This window comes from Pezoporus flaviventris, unplaced genomic scaffold (genome assembly GCF_033815535.1).
Source record: "Pezoporus flaviventris isolate CSIRO_AGI_PZ_B2104156 unplaced genomic scaffold, CSIRO_AGI_Pfla_v1 ptg000064l, whole genome shotgun sequence".
Classification (NCBI taxonomy): Eukaryota; Metazoa; Chordata; class Aves; order Psittaciformes; family Psittacidae; genus Pezoporus; species Pezoporus flaviventris.
Window position 1 is genome coordinate 3,121,386 of NW_026892612.1, and position 17,514 is coordinate 3,138,899.

General features: G+C 41.7%; 1 protein-coding gene across 2 annotated transcripts; it reads left to right on the plus strand.

Moving 5' to 3' along the window:
• Positions 1-1,399: 1,399 nt before the first annotated feature.
• On the plus strand, positions 1,400-16,969 carry FXN (frataxin). Of its 2 annotated transcripts, none has more exons than XM_061470842.1 (5): positions 1,400-1,606; positions 4,229-4,314; positions 5,681-5,801; positions 10,947-11,044; positions 15,014-16,969. In XM_061470842.1, the coding sequence occupies exons 1-5, from the start codon at positions 1,475-1,477 to the stop codon at positions 15,165-15,167; spliced, it is 591 nt and encodes a 196-aa protein (XP_061326826.1). In that variant the 5' UTR covers positions 1,400-1,474; the 3' UTR covers positions 15,168-16,969. The 2 variants fall into 2 exon arrangements, with proteins under 2 accessions (XP_061326826.1, XP_061326827.1); XM_061470843.1 differs by having other exon boundaries at positions 4,232-4,314.
• The last annotated feature ends 545 nt before the right edge of the window (positions 16,970-17,514 follow it).

Sequence of the window (17,514 nt, forward strand, 5' to 3'; positions counted from 1 at the left end):
TTTCCTTGCAAAATCAGCAAGAACACAGACTCCTAACAAGGTCTGAGAGAAGATACTGGTGACAAAGAAATACAGAGGGCTCTGCTGGAAAAAGGCAAGACAGTGACTAAGCTAAATAATACGGTTTGGTACAGAAAACTCTTAACTACAACAGACCTCAAACTCTCAGTTGAAATTCGCACAACCAGCTTGAATTGTCTGGGCTTCTGCCCTTGTGTAGCACAAAGTAATTTCACTTTAAAGAAATAATACAAATCTTGGTGAGAAACTTGACAATTCACTCCCTAAAGCATTGAAAGATGCCATTTGCTTCTCTGAGAGTTAGAAATGTAAAAAGTATGTATCACAGTAAACAGTGGTTTCTTAAATACTTGTATGTTTTACACATTTACAGTTTTATTTGCAACTGTGTTATCTTTCAGTCCTGTCCTGTGGAAGGATCTGAAATTAAATTTGTCTGTGCTCCCACTGAACATGCTTTTATTTAAGAAAATTTTTCATCAGAATTATTTCTTATCTCTCATCTCCCTTGTAAGCCTATTTTTTTTCAGTTTAAGTAACAATAAAAGATGTTGAGATTGGACTTTTTACATCTTCGTGGTGATCGGATGGGTGTGTGTGTGGTACCTTTGCTTGTAATTTTTGTCCTTTCCAGGCTCCAGCCTCTTGTACACCTACCGGGCAAGAGCACTGTGCTTGGGCAGGTCCCTGCAGAGCTTCACCCAGGAGCAATGACTCCCTGACCCAAGAACAGTAGCTGACCTGAAGGTGCGCAGAGGTTGCAGTCACGTTACCGAGTGACCATCACAGCTACTTGCCGTTATGATACCGGTGAGATCCGAAGTCCCCAAGCTCACATGAAAAAGCCCGAGCAGTACAGCAGGGCCCAGCACCTCTCTTTCCTAGGCACAGCCTCGCTGCACAATGCCTGTGCTGAACGCCGAGGGTAGGACACCCTACCTCTCCACTGGATGGACTGATGGGGAAACTGCCATGGCCGGAAAAGGCACGCGGCAGGGAAAGACCGTACTCGACCCCAACGCAGCTTTTTTGTCCCGGCAACACAGCACTCCGCTGAAGTGTCCGGTGGCTGTGCCGCAGTCAGCGGGGGCTGCGGGGTCACACATGCTGCTCGTCTTCCCCAGCCGCGGGCACGCAGAGGGCGGCACCACCGCCGTTCCTCGGCCGCAGCACCCTGCCGATACGCATGCCTGCGGTCAAGACGCGTTACCGGCGAAGGGTCCGTCCGGCGGCGGTTGCCCCTCAGAAACACCCACCAGTCCGCTGACCCACAACACCTGGGGAAGACCCGTCCCGCCTCTGGCCGGGAAGGACGAAGAGATCTGCCCACCGCTGGCCTCGCCGGCGGCCGCCACGCGCCCCCACCTCAGCCCAGACCCGCGCCGCCTCCTGTTCGCTGTCGGCACTGCTCGTTGGCTCCTCCCCGGCCTGTTCCGCGGCGGGCAGCGGCGACATGTGGAGGCTGGGGGCGGCCGGCGCGGTTAATGCCGCGCAGCGGGTGGCGGCGGTGGCGCCGCGGCCGCGGAGCGGAGTCCTTGGGTGCGTCCTGCTGGCGGGGACAGCCACTTCCGGCCGCGGGCGGACGGTGAGCTTGAGGCGGCAGGGTAGCGAGGTGCGGCCTCCGACGCCGGGAGGGAGGAGGCGAGATGGCAGCGCTGCCGCTGCCCTGGGGAGGCCGGGGCAGCCTCGGCAGCGTCAGCCCAGGCTGCAGTTGCGAGCGGGCCTCGGGGGCGGGGAGGGAAGGGTGGCCGCGGAGTTTCTGCCGCTGGTCCCTAGCCGGTGCTGCAGGCCTGTGGTGCTAGTCAGGATCCCCCTCCCCCCCCCCGCTCGGTGCTCCCTGCGGGCCGGGCAGCGGCGACCGTAATTCCTCTCTGGCCGGGAGAAGGCGGCCCCGCTTCCGTGAAGCGGCGCCGAGGCGGGCTGCGGTAGCTGCTGGCCCAGCTGGAGCGCGCCTCGCCCCCCCTCCCCCCCGCCCGCGGGAGCGCCGGGGCGCAGAAGTGTGGGGCCGGCGGTCTCGGCCGTTCCGAAAATACGCAAATACACCAGTTCTGCGCTGTGGGAACGGGAACAGCGAGAGCTGTCAGAGGGAATCAGAGAGCTTCCCTGGGCAACCTGTGCCAGTGCCTCGTCACCCTTACGTTAAAGAATTTCCTCATAATACCTAATTTAAATCTACTCTCTTGCAGTTTAAAGCCATGCCCCCTTGTCTTATAACTACGTGCCCTTGTAAAAAGTTCCTGTTCAGGTTTCTTGTAGGCCCCCTGCAGGCACTTGAAGGCCGTTACAAGGTGTCCCTGGAGCTTTCTCCAGGCTGAACAAATCCCGCTCTCGGCCTGTCTTCATAGGAGAGGTGCTCCAGCCCCTTCCTGGCTCTTCTCTGGACTCGCTCGAGCAGGTCCACATCCCTTTTGTGTTGGGGACAGAGAGCTGGATGCGGTACTCCCAAGTCTCACGAGAGCAGAGGAGAGGGGTAGGATCACTTCCTTCAACCTGCTGCTCCTTTTGATGCAGCCCAGGATACAGCTGGCTTTGAGTGCTGTGAGTGCACACTGAAGCCAGCTCATGTTGACCTTCTCATCAGTCAATACCCCCAAGTCCTTCTCAGGGCTACTTTCAGTCCAGCTTCTGCCCACCCTGTAGCTGTGCTTGGGATTGCCCCGACCCAGGCATAAGACCTTGCACTTGGTCTTGTTGAACTTAATGAGACTGGCATTGGCCCAGGTCCCTCTGGATGGCATTCCTTCCCTCCAGTGTGTTGACTGCACCACGCAGCTTGGTGTCATCAACAAACCTGCTGAGGTTGCACTCAGTCCCACAGTCCATATTGCTGACAAAGAGAATCCAGTGTTTGCTGTGCTCCAGAGCTATTTACTTGTTTGCTACTCTTTTCCCATTGCAGAGAATGCGTGCTGGCCACCCTTAGCACTGGGTCTGGTATATGAAGGGGTGATACCAAGTGTATGCTACCACTGTGTTGGCCATCTCAGGTCATAAACTGAGCATGAGCAAACTAAGGGATTTACAGCCTCTCAGTCTGACCAGAACCTGGACATATTTATGGTTGTTTAGCTTTTGATCCTAAGTGTGTATTAAGGAAATGATAAAGGGTACAGTAAAAAATACACATACATCAGTGTGTATTTTGTCAGTATATATCATTGTGATGGTAGGAGTTTGGTGTCCTTTATGACCATGTCATGGCTTTGGACTACCAGATAGTTCATCTGTAAAGCCTGAGGGTAGACATCAGACCATACGGAGAGAGCTGGTTTTGTGTTTGGCTCACAGGTGTACTTGAAGACGGTCAGTTGTAGTTCCTTTTTAAATGTCACTTTCTTTTCAGCTCACTCTGCTAGTTTTGAAAACCTTGTGCAAGTACACAAAAAGCAATCAAGAATGTTATCTTCCTGTTCATCTAAAAATATATGCCTTTTTAGCCCAGGCAAAGAGGAAAGTGGCAAACATGCTATCTGTCTGTCTTGGTGGATAGCATGAGTGCTTCTGCTAGTGTGTTAGACCAGCTGTATTTTTATCGATATTCATGTATTGCTTTCCCTAAAAGGAGTTGTCCATTTTGCTCCCTTGTCTTACATTGCCAGTAAGTTGATAAAGCTTTTTTGTACCTTTGTTTTTTTTTTTAAAAAGAAAATAAATCAGGAATGAAACAGCTGGGTTTTTTTTGGTGTTTTTTTTTCAGAAGAGATTTGGAATGTGAATTATGATATTATCTCTTTTGTAAATTAGGAGGATTCAGGGCTTCTGTTTCCTTCAGTTGAAAACGTTAATGGCTTCTAACAGAGGTACACAAGTTGTTGATAATGAATCATCTCAGTAGTGGATATTTGTGAAAATCTTGGCCTAAGCTAGTTGCCTGAAGTTGCTCAGTAATTCTGTAGGAGAGCAGTAGGAAAGAAAACAGTTCTTCTCTTTCCTAATTCACTGTTCTATGAATAAGATCCTTTTTTTTTTCTTCTTTCTTTTCATTAGTTTGTGTCAGAAAACAAGGATATTCTAGATTGTCTCAATCATACAAAGACTAAAGCTACATAATTCTTTCCTTATTAGCTCTGTGACACAGAGTGTGAGTATTTTACTTGGGGAGGATGGAAAAGTGTTCAAGGATTTACTTAATTTATGTGACAAATACGTAATTTATAAATCTTTGTGGTTTAACTTTTAATTCCATTTTACTTACCCTTACTTTCAACAGCAATTACAATATGCTTCAGAGGTGAAGAGCAAGACTGTTCAGTTCATGAATTTAAGATGTGCGGGAACTCTGAATGACACAGGGTAAATGGTATTTTGAAACATTCATATGACAGTGCTGTCTCTGCATGTTTTTAATAATCCGTAGGTATGGTAAGGGTATCACCTAATGTAATGTTGATGTGATGATGGAAAAGAACAGTTTTAACAGAAAGCATTTTGGGTGAATTTGGGAGGTGAATGTGGGAAGTCACTTAAGAGATAATTAAGGTACCTAAACATAGGTCTAGCACCATTTTACGTATGTCAGAATATGTGAAATTTCTACTTGTGCTGTGAGAATGCGACACAGTATCTGTCAGAGATTTCTCCCCATCTGATGTAGCTGTTGGAGGCCCAACGAAGGATTCTGCAGGTACCTAAGGTAGTTCTTAAGTACCTTAATGGCACCTTGAACCACTATGTGAATCCTGCCTAATTCTGAGGCTTTCCATTCTCCTTGCCCCTAGGTTTTTCTGCGGTGTTCCTCACATAAGTGGCATAGAGTACATTTCAGTAACTGACTAGCAAGAAACTTAAAAATAAAATATCTGTATTAACTGAAAGATACTGAGTCACCATAGTCCATAGGAACTGTTGTATTGCTGTACCCATTAGCAAAAAACTGAAATGATTTCATTGAATTGTCTGCTGCTAGAGATATCCACCTACACACTCTGTTAAAAGTTAACACTGATACAGGTGGAAAAACTTAAGTGATTTAATTACGTTTGGCTAATTAAACTAACCTAGACTTTGTTCCCACTAACTTTTTATACTTATTTAAAGAGGATAACAGAAGCAGTCTCACAAGTGCTGTAAGCCTTACGTAATGGCTACAAAGGTGCTTTAAGACTCTCTGAAGAAGAAGGTAATTGTATGTATTAGTTCATAAGAATAACGTCTAATTACCAGTCTGTGTTGGTAATTTGAGAAGTCAAATGCCGTATGTGGACATGGCATGTGATAATGATGTTTCTAACCTGCTTGTAGATGTGGCAAGTTTCTTACAGTCAAAGTGACATTCGCTTCTGGAGGTGCTTGTCTCTTCATAAAGTTCAAAACTAAGTAATTCTTGCACGAAGTCCCTTTATGAAAATGCCTGGTCTTGAAATCTAACCTTCTCCTATCTCTCTCCTCTTGGTAAACAGAAGTCAGTATATCTGAGGAAAAAAATGCATACTCCTCAATTGAGAGAGCTCTACTACCAAAATTTCAAAATTCCACTTCCATTTATAAGGTGGATAGTAACCTACATTACATAAAAAAAAAAACAACCCAACTTACTGCTTGTTTTATATGCTCATTTCATGGTTACTGTTTCCTCCAAGGTCATGGTATGTTTTTATTATAGGGAAAATAGTGTGTTCTACAGATTTCTCCTAATTATGGACTTGTATGTTATTTGTAGGTCTTTAGATGAGACCACTTACGAAAAACTGGCTGAAGAGACACTGGACTCCTTAGCAGATTTCTTTGAGGACCTGACAGATAAGCCTTTTACCCCAGAAGACTATGATGTCTCTTTAGGGGTATGTTTTAAGCATTTTATTACCAATGCAATTACTGTATTTTTTTTTCTTTGAGGAAGAATTTTAAATTGGTCACCTTAGTGCCAACACTTAGAATGCTGTCAGATTTTACAGCTTTATTGTAAAAATATGCCTGTTTATACTGACTGGAGCAACTGTTCTGGTGAAAAGTAACACATGCTGCTGTATGATTCGAGGATTTAAAATGTTTAGTGTGTAGAGAAACAGATAATGTAAAATAACAAATGAGTCCAAGAGGAAACAGCAACTGGTCTATAAATTTTTCTAAGGAAGCATAGGCACCTGACATCAGCAGTCACTTCTCCCTGCTAAATCACAGAATCATAGAATCATAGAATAATTAGGGTTGGAAAGGACCTTAAGATCATCTAGTTCCAACCCCCCTGTCGTGGGCAGGGACACCTTATGCTAAATCATATCACCCAAGGCCTCGTCCAACCTGGTCTTGAACACTGCCAGGGGTGGAGCATTCACAACCTCCCTGGGCAACCTTCCAGTGCCTCACCACCCTAACAGGAAAGAATTTCCTTCTTATATCTAATCTAAACTTCTCCTGTTTAAGTTTTAACCCGTTACCCCTTGTCCTATTACTACAGTCTCTAATGAAGAGTCCCTCTCCAGCATCCCTATAGGCCCCCTTCAGATGCTGGAAGGCTGCTATGAGGTCTCCAGGCAGGCTTCTCTTCTCCAGGCAGAACAGCCCCAACTTTCTCAACCTGTCTTCATACGGGAGGTGCTCCAGTCCCGTGATCATCCTTGTGGCCCTTCTCTGGACTTGTTCCAACAGTTCCATGTCCTTTTTATGTTGAGGACACCAGAACTGCACACAATACTCCAGGTGAGATCTCACGAGAGCAGAGTAGAGGGGCAGAATCACCTCCTTTGACCTGCTGGTCACGCTCCTTTTGATGCAGCCCAGGATACAGTTGGCTTTCTGGGCTGCAAGCGCACACTGAAGCTGGCTCATGTTCATTTTCTCATCAACCAACAACCCCAAGTCCTTCTCCGCAGGGCTGCTCTGAATCTCTCCTCTGCCCAACCTGTAGCTGTGACTGGGATTGCTCCGACCCAGGTGTAGGACCTTGCACTTGGCATGGTTAAACCTCATGAGGTTGGCATCAGCCCACCTGACAAGCGTGTCAAGGTCCCTCTGGATGGCATTCCTTCCCTCCAGCGTATCAACCGAACCACACAGCTTGGTGTCATCGGCAAACCTGGTGAGGGCACACTCAATCCCACTGTCCATGTCAGCAACAAAGATGTTGAACAAGACCGGTCCCAACACCGATCCCTGAGGGACACCACTCGTTACTGGTCTCCAGACGGACATTGAGCCATTGACCACAACTCTTTGTGTTCAGCCATCCAGCCAGTTCTTTATCCACCGAGTGGTCCATCCATCAAATTGATGTCGCTCCAATTTAGAGACAAGGATGTCGTGTGGGACAGTGTCAAACGCTTTACACAAGTCCAGGTAGATGACATCAGCTGCTCTACTCCTGTCCATCAGTTCTGTAGCCCCATCATACAAGGCCACCAAATTGGTCAGGCAGGATTTCCCCTTAGTGACGCCATGCTGGCTGTCACCAAGCACCTTGTTGATTTTCATGTGCCTTAGCGTGCCTTCCAGGAGAATCTGCTCCAAGATTTTGCCAGGCACAGAGGTGAGACTGACTGGTCTGTAATTCTCTGGGTCATCCATTTTCCCCTTCTTGAAAATGGGGGTTATATTTCCCTTTTTCCAGTCGTCGGGAGCTTCACCTGACTGCCATGATTTCTCAAATACGATGGCCAGCAGCTTCGCAACTTCATTTGCCAGCTCCTTCAGGACCCGCAGACTTGTGCACGTTCAGGTTTTTAAGATGGTCTCGAACCAGATCCTCTCCTACAGTGGGCCCAAGGTCTTCATTCTCACAGTCCCTGCGTCTGCCTTCCAAGACTTGGGTGGTTTTGTCAGAGCCTTTGCCAGTGAAGACTGAGGCAAAGAAGTCATTCAGAACCTCAGCCTTCTCCAAATCCTGTGTAGCCGGTTCTCCTGAGAGCTTCCTGAGGGGGCCTACATTCTCCCTTGTCTGTTTTTTATTTGCTACATACCTGTAGAATCCCTTCCTGTTATCTTTAATACCTCTAGCCAAGTTTAATTCTAACTGGGCCTTTGCTTTCCTAACCTGGTCCCTAGCTTCCCAGACAACATCCCTGTACTCTTCCCATGCCACCTGTTCTTGCTTCCACTTATAAAGCCTCTTTTTTCATTTGAATTTTCCTCAGGAGTTCCTTATCCATCCAAGGAGGTCTCCTGGCCCTCCTGCTGCACCTCCTTGTGGTTGGGATGCAACACTCCTGAGCTTGTAGCAGGTGATCCTTGAATGTCAACCAACAGTCAGCCTCTAGGGCTGTATCCCATGGAACTTTCCGAAGCAGGTTCCTGAAGAGGCCAAAGTCTGCTCTTGTGAAGTCCAGGGCAGTGAGCTTGCTGCACGCTCTTCTCACTGTCCTGAGGATCTCAAATTTGAGCATCTCATGGTCGCTGCATCCAAGGCTGCCCTGGAGAGTCACATTTCCAATGAAATACTCCCATAGGACAGCCCTGTGTGGCATAGTACAGGTACATGACATGTAGCTGATACAGCAGTTTCTTTGGTTGCTCTGAATACCAAGAGCTACATTTGTTTTGGCCAGGCAGAGTACATTTATCCTGGCTTTACACACGTCAGCCTGTGGTGGAGAGAAGCAACAAGAGGATGCAATGTTTGGATAGTTGCAGAAGTGAGACCAGAGAAAGCTACTGTCACAGGAGACACTGGGCAGGTGCTAGCCTGGTAACTGGAGTCTTTAATAGGTTGGCCAGTCAAATTCTTTTAGAGGAGTGATAGATTAAAAATCCGCTGTTGATTTGTATATAGGAATTTATTAGCTTTATATACAAGCCCTGAAGTGGTTTGTATGTTACAGCCCTCTACATGACTTGTAGGAGAGTGCAGTTTCTCCCTACGCTGCCATCTGCAACACAGGTCTTTCGCTGCTGCATTTTTTTGAGGTCACAGAACTTCTGCTCTCTGTTCATGTCTTATCACTAGGAGGTTGCTTTCTAAGAGCCTTGTCATTTAAGGTTTTATGCTGAGGGACCTTGAAGAGATGGTCTGGGTTGCACTGTGAAAAAAAACCCAACCAAAAAACCCAAAACCCACACAAACAAACACAAACCCCAAACAACAAAACACCACTGAAACAAAACCACAGAAACACCCCACAGACACACCCCTGTAGTTTTCAGACTAGTTCCTGCTTAACTTTGCCATCAAAATATTCATTCTTTATTTCTTATAGCTAGGATAGAAAATAACAGAATAACACTGTTAGTAGGATTCTGTTGTTGCCCTTAGTAAATACTATTTGTTGCTTTAATTAAGGAGTTACTGTTACAGCTAATTGCTTTTCAGGTGAAGAGCAAAACATTGTTTAACCATTACTATTTGGTGTGTTTTAGCACATTAGCACCTGTTAGCCTGATTTAAAGAGCTTAGGACAAAAATTAGCAAAAAAGATTGTGATTTACCTCTTTAATGTTCTTAGACACTTCATTGTGTGAAGGTGAGATGTCAGAATTTTACCTCTAGCTGCTGCAGAGTGGATTGTGTTTGACATTGACTCTGTGAGGCTCAAAAGGAATTCTTTTTACATCCGTCTTAATTTCTACCAGTACTCTTTTGTTGCATAAACTGTATGATGACATAATAACATGTTGTTCTTTCTGAAAGAGGAAAGAAAAGGGTTAAACGTTTTAAGAGTCCGAGGTTTCAATTCCAATCAAAGGCTAATGCTGTAGCCGGCCACCAGGTGGCGAACGTGATAAAGTTCTGTTCTGCCTATGACATGTTATGAACTTGATTTCTTTATACAGTTTATGTAGGATCATAGGGCATGGCTTGGGTTGGAACGAACCTTTAAAGGTTGTCATGTCCAGGAGAAAAAATACGTTTCTTCGAATATTCTTGCTACCAGGAGCTAACAGACATACATCCAGTAGTATGAAACACATACTACAAAATACAGTAACTTGCAGTTTAAGGTCTTAAAAGCTGCTGCCTGTGCTACAGGTTAAGTTTGCAGGCAGTAGGTATTCATAAATGGAATTTTTTTTTCCCCATAGTAAGTGTTTATACATAGCAAATAGCCCTAGCAATGATATTGGCTGTCCTGACTAAAGAATGAAAAGTATGATTCCCTTAAATGGAATGCTATAGGGTATGAAGTATTTGAGAAACAGTAGATAAAATATGACTAACCTGTTACCTGAATCATCAAGCTGTAATTTTTAATCAGCATTATTTGGATCATCTGTAGGTTACCTTTCGTCTAAGTAGGGTTGTTCTTTTAAAGTTAGGATATAAATATTTTTGTCAGAGTTAATGTATGCCATTCAAATGCACTTATGAAAATGTCAGAGAAACATGAATCATGTCAGTAAGAAATGCAAGTAAAAACAAAGAAAACAAATGCTTGCTAGTATAATGGTCTAAAGCTGGCATAACTAAAACAAACTAGACCTCATGGACTTCAGAAGTGGAACATTTTTGAGGTATGATTCAGGATAAAGGCACTTTATCAGAATTATTGGAGAAAGAATTGTGTTTATTCACTGGGAAACTGTTACAGTTACTTAGGAAAAGTTAGGTAAAATTGCATGGCTCGGGAATCTAGCAATGACACATAAAGCTTCTTGATCTTGAACCACTCCACTTCTCGATGGTTCAGGAATAGAAAAAGTTGTTATTGGATGATGTTTTAATCTTTGCAGAATGAACTAGCATTCCTTCCAAGGTGACAGATCAAAAGCTCAAGAATATTATTTAAGCAGCGCCATTGTGAATGGTGCAAACGCAGTATATCAAACTCTGACAAGAAGGTCTAAAGTGTAGACCAGACTCAAAGATATGCAGGTTGTCCTAGGTAATACAAGTTTTTGATACCTAATGATCATTCTTCCAAACTATTATTGTTAGGAAAATATTTGGGAAAGTGATACAGAAATGTAAGTTTCTGTTTTAGCTACATCAGATACTGTCATTCTTGTCAAGGAACAGGAGACAAATTTTTAACTTCTCTCTTATTTTGTGTTTTGAGAGTGGAGTTCTAACAGTTAAATTAGGTGGAGACATGGGAACATACGTAATCAATAAGCAAACACCAAACCGTCAGATTTGGCTGTCCTCACCCACTAGGTAAGTTACGTGTAAGTTAGCTATGTAATGTCTGCAGACTAGGTTGAAATGTAACGCCCCTTCTTTTATAGCACCGTATGGACTATGTAATATCCTTTCCATAAGTAACCTTTTTGCTCAGTATACTCTCAAAACATGATATAATCTAACCGTTCAGTAGTAATTTGTTACAGAGGTTTGAGGCACAGTGCAGTATACTGACACATCCAATTAATCCAGGAAATGTGTAATACAGAATTTTCATATGCTGCTCTGGTCCAAAACCACTGTCTGCAGGAAGACAGTCTGCTCACAGAAATAAAATAAACAGCATGATTAAAAAAAAACACAAACAAAACCACCCAAAGCTTCTGTTGGAAAGAGTGATGATGATGATACGATCTAAACTTCTCTTCTGTATTTAAACAGGGTGGCTCCTTCCTCTTTAAGCTTGTGGGATTTCCTGCTTTATATGTTTATGTGCTCTCCCACTAATTGTTTTTGTCAGGCATCTGCCCTTTACCAAGCCTTGGCTAGCTGTTCCCTCTGCCTTCTCTAATGCTGTGTTTTGGTCCATTCCAGGCTTTCTGGTTGGTTTCAGCAGGAAAGACAGGCAGCTAAGTGGGAAAATGTTGTAGCTGTCTCCCCCCAAAATTTGTGTTCTCTGCCACTGTCTGGACTGAGGGAGTTGGTCAGTGTTGCTGGTGAAGGAACCAGTTAGCTGGAAAGTATGAGCACTCCCAGTAACTGTGCAGGCATACCTCTTTAATGTTGTTCAGAAAGAATTTATTGATTGCAAAACTGGGAATAATTTTGCAGTAGTAGAATTCTGTAGCAGGGTTTATGTCTTGGGAAAAAAAAACCCACAATGGAATTCAAGCTTTTAAGAGAAACAATTTTAATAGACATGAAATTTACCTAAAGAAAAGTCTGGGATACTTCATAAAGTTTGCCTAAAGAAAAGTCTTGGGATACTTAATAAAAACAGAACTGTAGAAATACCTGAAGATTAATGGATGAAGACTCATCAAGTAATCAAGAAGATCCAGTTAGGAACTGAATATGATTTTAAAATAATTCAGAGACTTGTGGGACATTTAAACTTCTTGTCGCCTTTTGTTAAATCTGCAATTGATGTGTTAAAACCTATGTATATGGCTGTTGCTGCAAAACAAAATTTTTGTTTCACTCAAGAATACAAAGTTTTACTGTTTAAGCTTTGTAAACAAACATATTTTGTAAACAAACAGTTTTCCTTCACTGGAAGGAAACTGAACTCCCATTCCTATGTTTCCCATTTTTGACATCAGCAATTCTGGTCCCTCTGCCCTGGTCTCTGAATAAGAGTGGTGTTGTCCTTTTCCCATGATGATGTTCAGAAACAAGGTACTGCTGTTCCCAGGGCTGTGTTTTATTTCTCATCTATAAAGGATTCCTGCTTTGAACAGCTTATATAAATAAATGTTAGCAATATCCTGATGGCGTTTCTCAAACCCTGGGTACTTACTAACTTTGACTGTCTTCCACTGGAAAGTAGGAAATGCCCTTGGGTCTGGCTGGGATCTGGTATTTCCAAGCATGACTTTGCTTTAGTGTACTTATGTACTGCTTGCTACACAGCACACCAGGCTAATAATTTTTGTACTAACTCCTATCCCAGAATCCTTTTATTAAATAATTTACTTAGCAGGTGTGTGACTTGCTAAAGCACATGTCTAGCAACCTGAACAAACCGTTTTGTTTAGACAGATGCAGGCTGAGTGTCAGAATTTATTCATTCAGCATATTTTGAAACAGCATGATTTCTGAACCTTGATTCTGTTTAAGATGACTGTAAGATATTTGTGTCATTGACACAAAGATTTCATGTATTTCTGAAAACCAAAATTCAGAGAGTTCTTATCAGTTTAGAGCCAACACTAGTTGAGCTAAGACATTAATGCTCCAGAATATGGAATTTGTTGATAAACATTAAACTTTTTTTTTAAATTGTGAATAAAAATACACAAGGAAAGAGATGAACTCAAAAATTCTCATGATGGTATTTTCAATCATTTGCAAAGAAAAATGATTCACCTACAAATGTTTTGTGCTTCCTCAGCTGGTATCATGGTAAACAGTGGTATTTCCTGAAATATGATGCTGCATGTTCATTTACTTCCTCACTTCTAAAAAGCTACTCCAGCAGACAATGTATGATTTGGAGTGACATACCTCCTTAGTGCAATATACTAGGAACTAAAAGAAGCAAATACGTCTGCTGGTGGTCACTTGTATTGAATGTTATTTGTACAGTAAATATAGAATCTTGGGTCTTTAAGAACATATTCTGAGAAAGACAAATTCTTAAGATTTGAGAGAGAGACATTTTCTTGTATTTTTTTGACCTTCAGTTTGCTATCCTGTGTCTATACACTGAAGTGCACTTAAGCTTGCGTTTGCAAAGTTTTGCTTAGTCAACAATTTTAAAAGGGGATTTCAGGGGTGGGTGTAACCTGCCAGCAGTGTGACTGCAGTGACTTCATGTAGCTCCTTTGACTGAAAAGACTTCTAAACCTTACACAGTTATCTCTTAATAATACCGTAATGTGATATTTTAATTCTTCTCTCTTACTGTTTAAAAATGTATGCAGAGTTTCAATGAGAAATATATTTAGTCTATATTTATCTTTGTAGGCATTTTATAGAAGTCACAAGATCCTTGCTTAAATTATTAATTTAAATTAAAAATCACATTTATACAGCATTTTGAAGTTTCAGAGGACAATGGAGACATTTCATATGCTAGCCATATCACTGATCCTTATTACATAACATTTAAAACAGTTCAAATAACTTACGCTTTTCTTTGTCATTAATTAAATAGCCTGTCTTAGCCCACTTTTCATGAATGGCTGCATCCCATTGTATCATTCATTCCCTAGGTACAGGACCCTATCGTGGTGCTGCACAGACAAAGAAGTGAAAAATGTAAAGTAATTGGAGCACATAATCCTGATTCCAAGTAGTTACCACTTAACATACAGGAAGTAAGATTTCCCTGGAAGTGACTTTCATTTGTGCTTGCATTTTTGACTCCTCATAGTTTGTTTAGTAGTTGGAAATTTCTTCATTTGAATATTGTGAGTAATTCAGGATATCCAAGTTTCAGATTAGTGTTTATGTTTGTTGAAAACCTGCAGTTTGTTCTTGTGTGTATATAAGATACTCTCCTTTCCAGCAGATCTTCTTGTGCATGGATTGTCTCCATTCCAAGGCATTTTGTCCTGTGAGTTCAAGGATAAGGCTGATCATAGACAAGATTTTTTTTTTTTCTTAGTTTCTTAGTTAATATTAACAGTAATGAGAGCCTTTCAGTCATTCTCTTGTTTCCAGTGTGGAGAATTGAGTAGATAGATAAGTCTGGAATAGAACCCAGGTGTTCAAGTTTCTGTGTTGATACTTAATATAGGCCTGAAAAGTCAAGCCAACACTGCATGATGACACAGAGGAAAACGGCATTTTAAGTACAAACCTCCTACATGCCAATATATTTGCTTTCAGCTGGTAAATTCTTTCGTTTCATCTAAGAAGAGAGAGTGGTGATTTGTGTTCTGCTGTGTTTAGAATACCTGCATGTGGTATTACCTGCTGCAAGAACTAATTGATACCATTCATTCAGTGTTACACAAATATCCCTTGTAATATTTGTGTGCAAGAAGATTATACAGGTGAGGGAATAAGGGGGTGAGGGAAGAAAGTGGGGAAATCTGTGCCAAAACCAAGAAGGGAAGGAGCTTATGTCAGTGACTGCTACATCTTTTCTCCATTCAGGGATGGATATCTGTTGGATGGCTCAGCAGTATCTGTCTTCTGCTCCACTGCCCCAGACTGCCCACCAGCCCTTCTCTTTGCTGTCTGTTCTTTTTCCCAGGGTACACTATAAATGCAGGCTTCCAGCAGCTCTCCATGAATAATCTGTACTTACACAGCATGTGCTTTGTTTTCTAGTGGGCCCAAGCGCTATGACTGGACTGGACGAAATTGGGTGTATTCACATGACAGAGTATCCCTTCATGAGCTGCTATCAAAAGAACTTTCAACAGCGTTAAAAACTAAGTTGGATTTGTCCTGCTTAATATATTCTGGGAAAGAAGATACTTGATGATATTTTACCTCATGGAATTTAAAAACTTTAACCACAAGCCAACCCCTTCCTTGTTTTCTGAGGTACCTGAGCTTAATTCTGTTGGTTTTTTCTTGACATCGCTATGTTGCACAACAAAAATGAAAATAATACATATTTCTCTAGTTCTAAGTCTTCGGGCTTCTGTGTCACTGCTTCATTCTCTGTCCATGTAGTACAAGTGGAGGAGGTCATCCTTCCTGTCACTGCATTCCTTACTTTCTTACTGCAGAAGTAAGACTTGAATTCTTACTGTCTGTAGTCTTGTTCAATGTAAGGACTGAGCCACCTGATGACTTCTGAGCGGCACACAAATGCTAAACTTCTTTTGGTGAGACATACACCCAAAAGAAATACCTTTGAATTACATTGATGTAAGTTGTGGTAGTGTGAACACATCGCATTAAAAATTTGTGGCTACTGCTAGTAAATAACACATCACAGTCAGATTAAGCATGTCGTAAAGAAAATGGCTGTTGCAGTAAAAATTTTTCATTTTGTGCAATGCATGTAAAAGAGGAGCTTTTCTCTTGGTACTGCTGAATTTTCTCTGTTTTCCAAATTCCAGTTTCTTTCACATCATGTTTTGGTTTTTGATGGGGTTTTGGAGTTTCTATTTTTTTAAACTAAACTTTAAATTACTTAGAGGTCTGTATGGTTGTAAGCATCATATTGAACTGTAAAAGCTGGTATGTCAAGTTTAAGCTGTGCAGAGGTATCTCTGCAAATTTGTTGTGTGAATATGCAAGCTGTGGATTTCGCTTTTTGTTCCCTTTTGTTTTTCAGATAGTAAAAATACATACTTTTTAGTTGGGCAAAATTAAGATTCACAGTAGCAAAAATTTGCACTACGTTTATTCTGCATTTCTTAAATTTAAGCTGAGATTATACTTTTTCACCTTTATACAACCAGGCTCCCCTCAGTACCGTGCTGACTCAGAAACTTTTGCCTTTTTGCTTCTTAGAATCAAACATGGTGTTTGGACTGATGATGTGTTTTTCAAGCTGGGAAAAAAAATAAGGATGAAATAGATTATGTACTTAAAATCTTAAACTAAAAAGCTTTACAAGAAATTACGAACTGCAAAAAGAACACTTCAACACTTGCACTGGTGGCTCATTAGCACTTGTAGGTTTTAATTGCCTGTGAAATGAACATTCAAGAGTTGTTGACCAATTCTTGAGGAAACAGTTATACCATACTCTTATAAATTGTTTATCTGTATGAAAAGATACTCAGTGCAAAGTATTTTTCTTCTTGGGTCCTCTGACACTTGTGATTATTAGTTTTACATGATTCTCTGTCTAGCTAGAATTATTACAGATGTGTTTAGTTTTGTCATTGAAAACCAATACCTGTATAGCTATTGTTGCCCAGTATTTGCATTTAAAATATAAGCATTGTTACCCGCTATTTCCCACCATTAAAATAGAATAACATTTCACTGGAAGCAGCTCTTGGTTAACTGTGCATGCCGCTCACCTGTTTTTCAATCAGAATAAAAAAATACGGCAATTACCTGAAATTTCAGCTTTACTGGATGAGGTAAATACAATGATTCCCCACTCATGTGGGTATAAGAATAAAAGGGGGTTTGGTTTGGTTTGGTTTGGTTTTTTAACAAAGGAAACCTAAAAACAGAACATCTTTTTACTGCTTTGAACTTAGAACACTGAAAATAATTTTCAGTATATGGAAAACAATAGTATTTAGCTCAATCTTCTAATAGTTCAAATAGCTATTTAAATATATTTGCATAGATGTTAATGACTTGATACTTTTACTCAAGAATACTTTCTCCTGGTTCTTCCTTTGCTTCATCACGTACAGCTTGTGTAATTATTTTTCTGGTCGACTTTTCAAAAAATCATTTTCTTAGGTAATTTGCATGCAGCATACTAACACTCATGAGAGTCATATTTGGACTTTATCTACATTCCTTTACCTTGTGCAAATGTTTATTTCAGGATAAAGTTGCATGTAGAATTCTTAATTCATTATGCAAAGCTGCGATTTCATGCCATGATGATAATGCTGAAGACTGCAGCATTGTGTACTGTTTTGAATTCTTTGTGCTTCTTGAAACATGTACTGGAAAGATTCTGTTAAAAATTTGGCCAGTTAGGGTGGATTTTATAAGAGCGCTTCAGCTTTCATATTTGATGTGCCCTGCACTTCATCCATAATGCTGCTGCTATTTGTGCAATTTCCTGCTTTTAGATATCTGAGTAAGAAATGGATTTAATCTAACTAGTAAAGATAAATAGTGTCAGTGAGTTCAAATGAGTTTTATCTCGGTGTACATGATGAATCATAGGACATGAC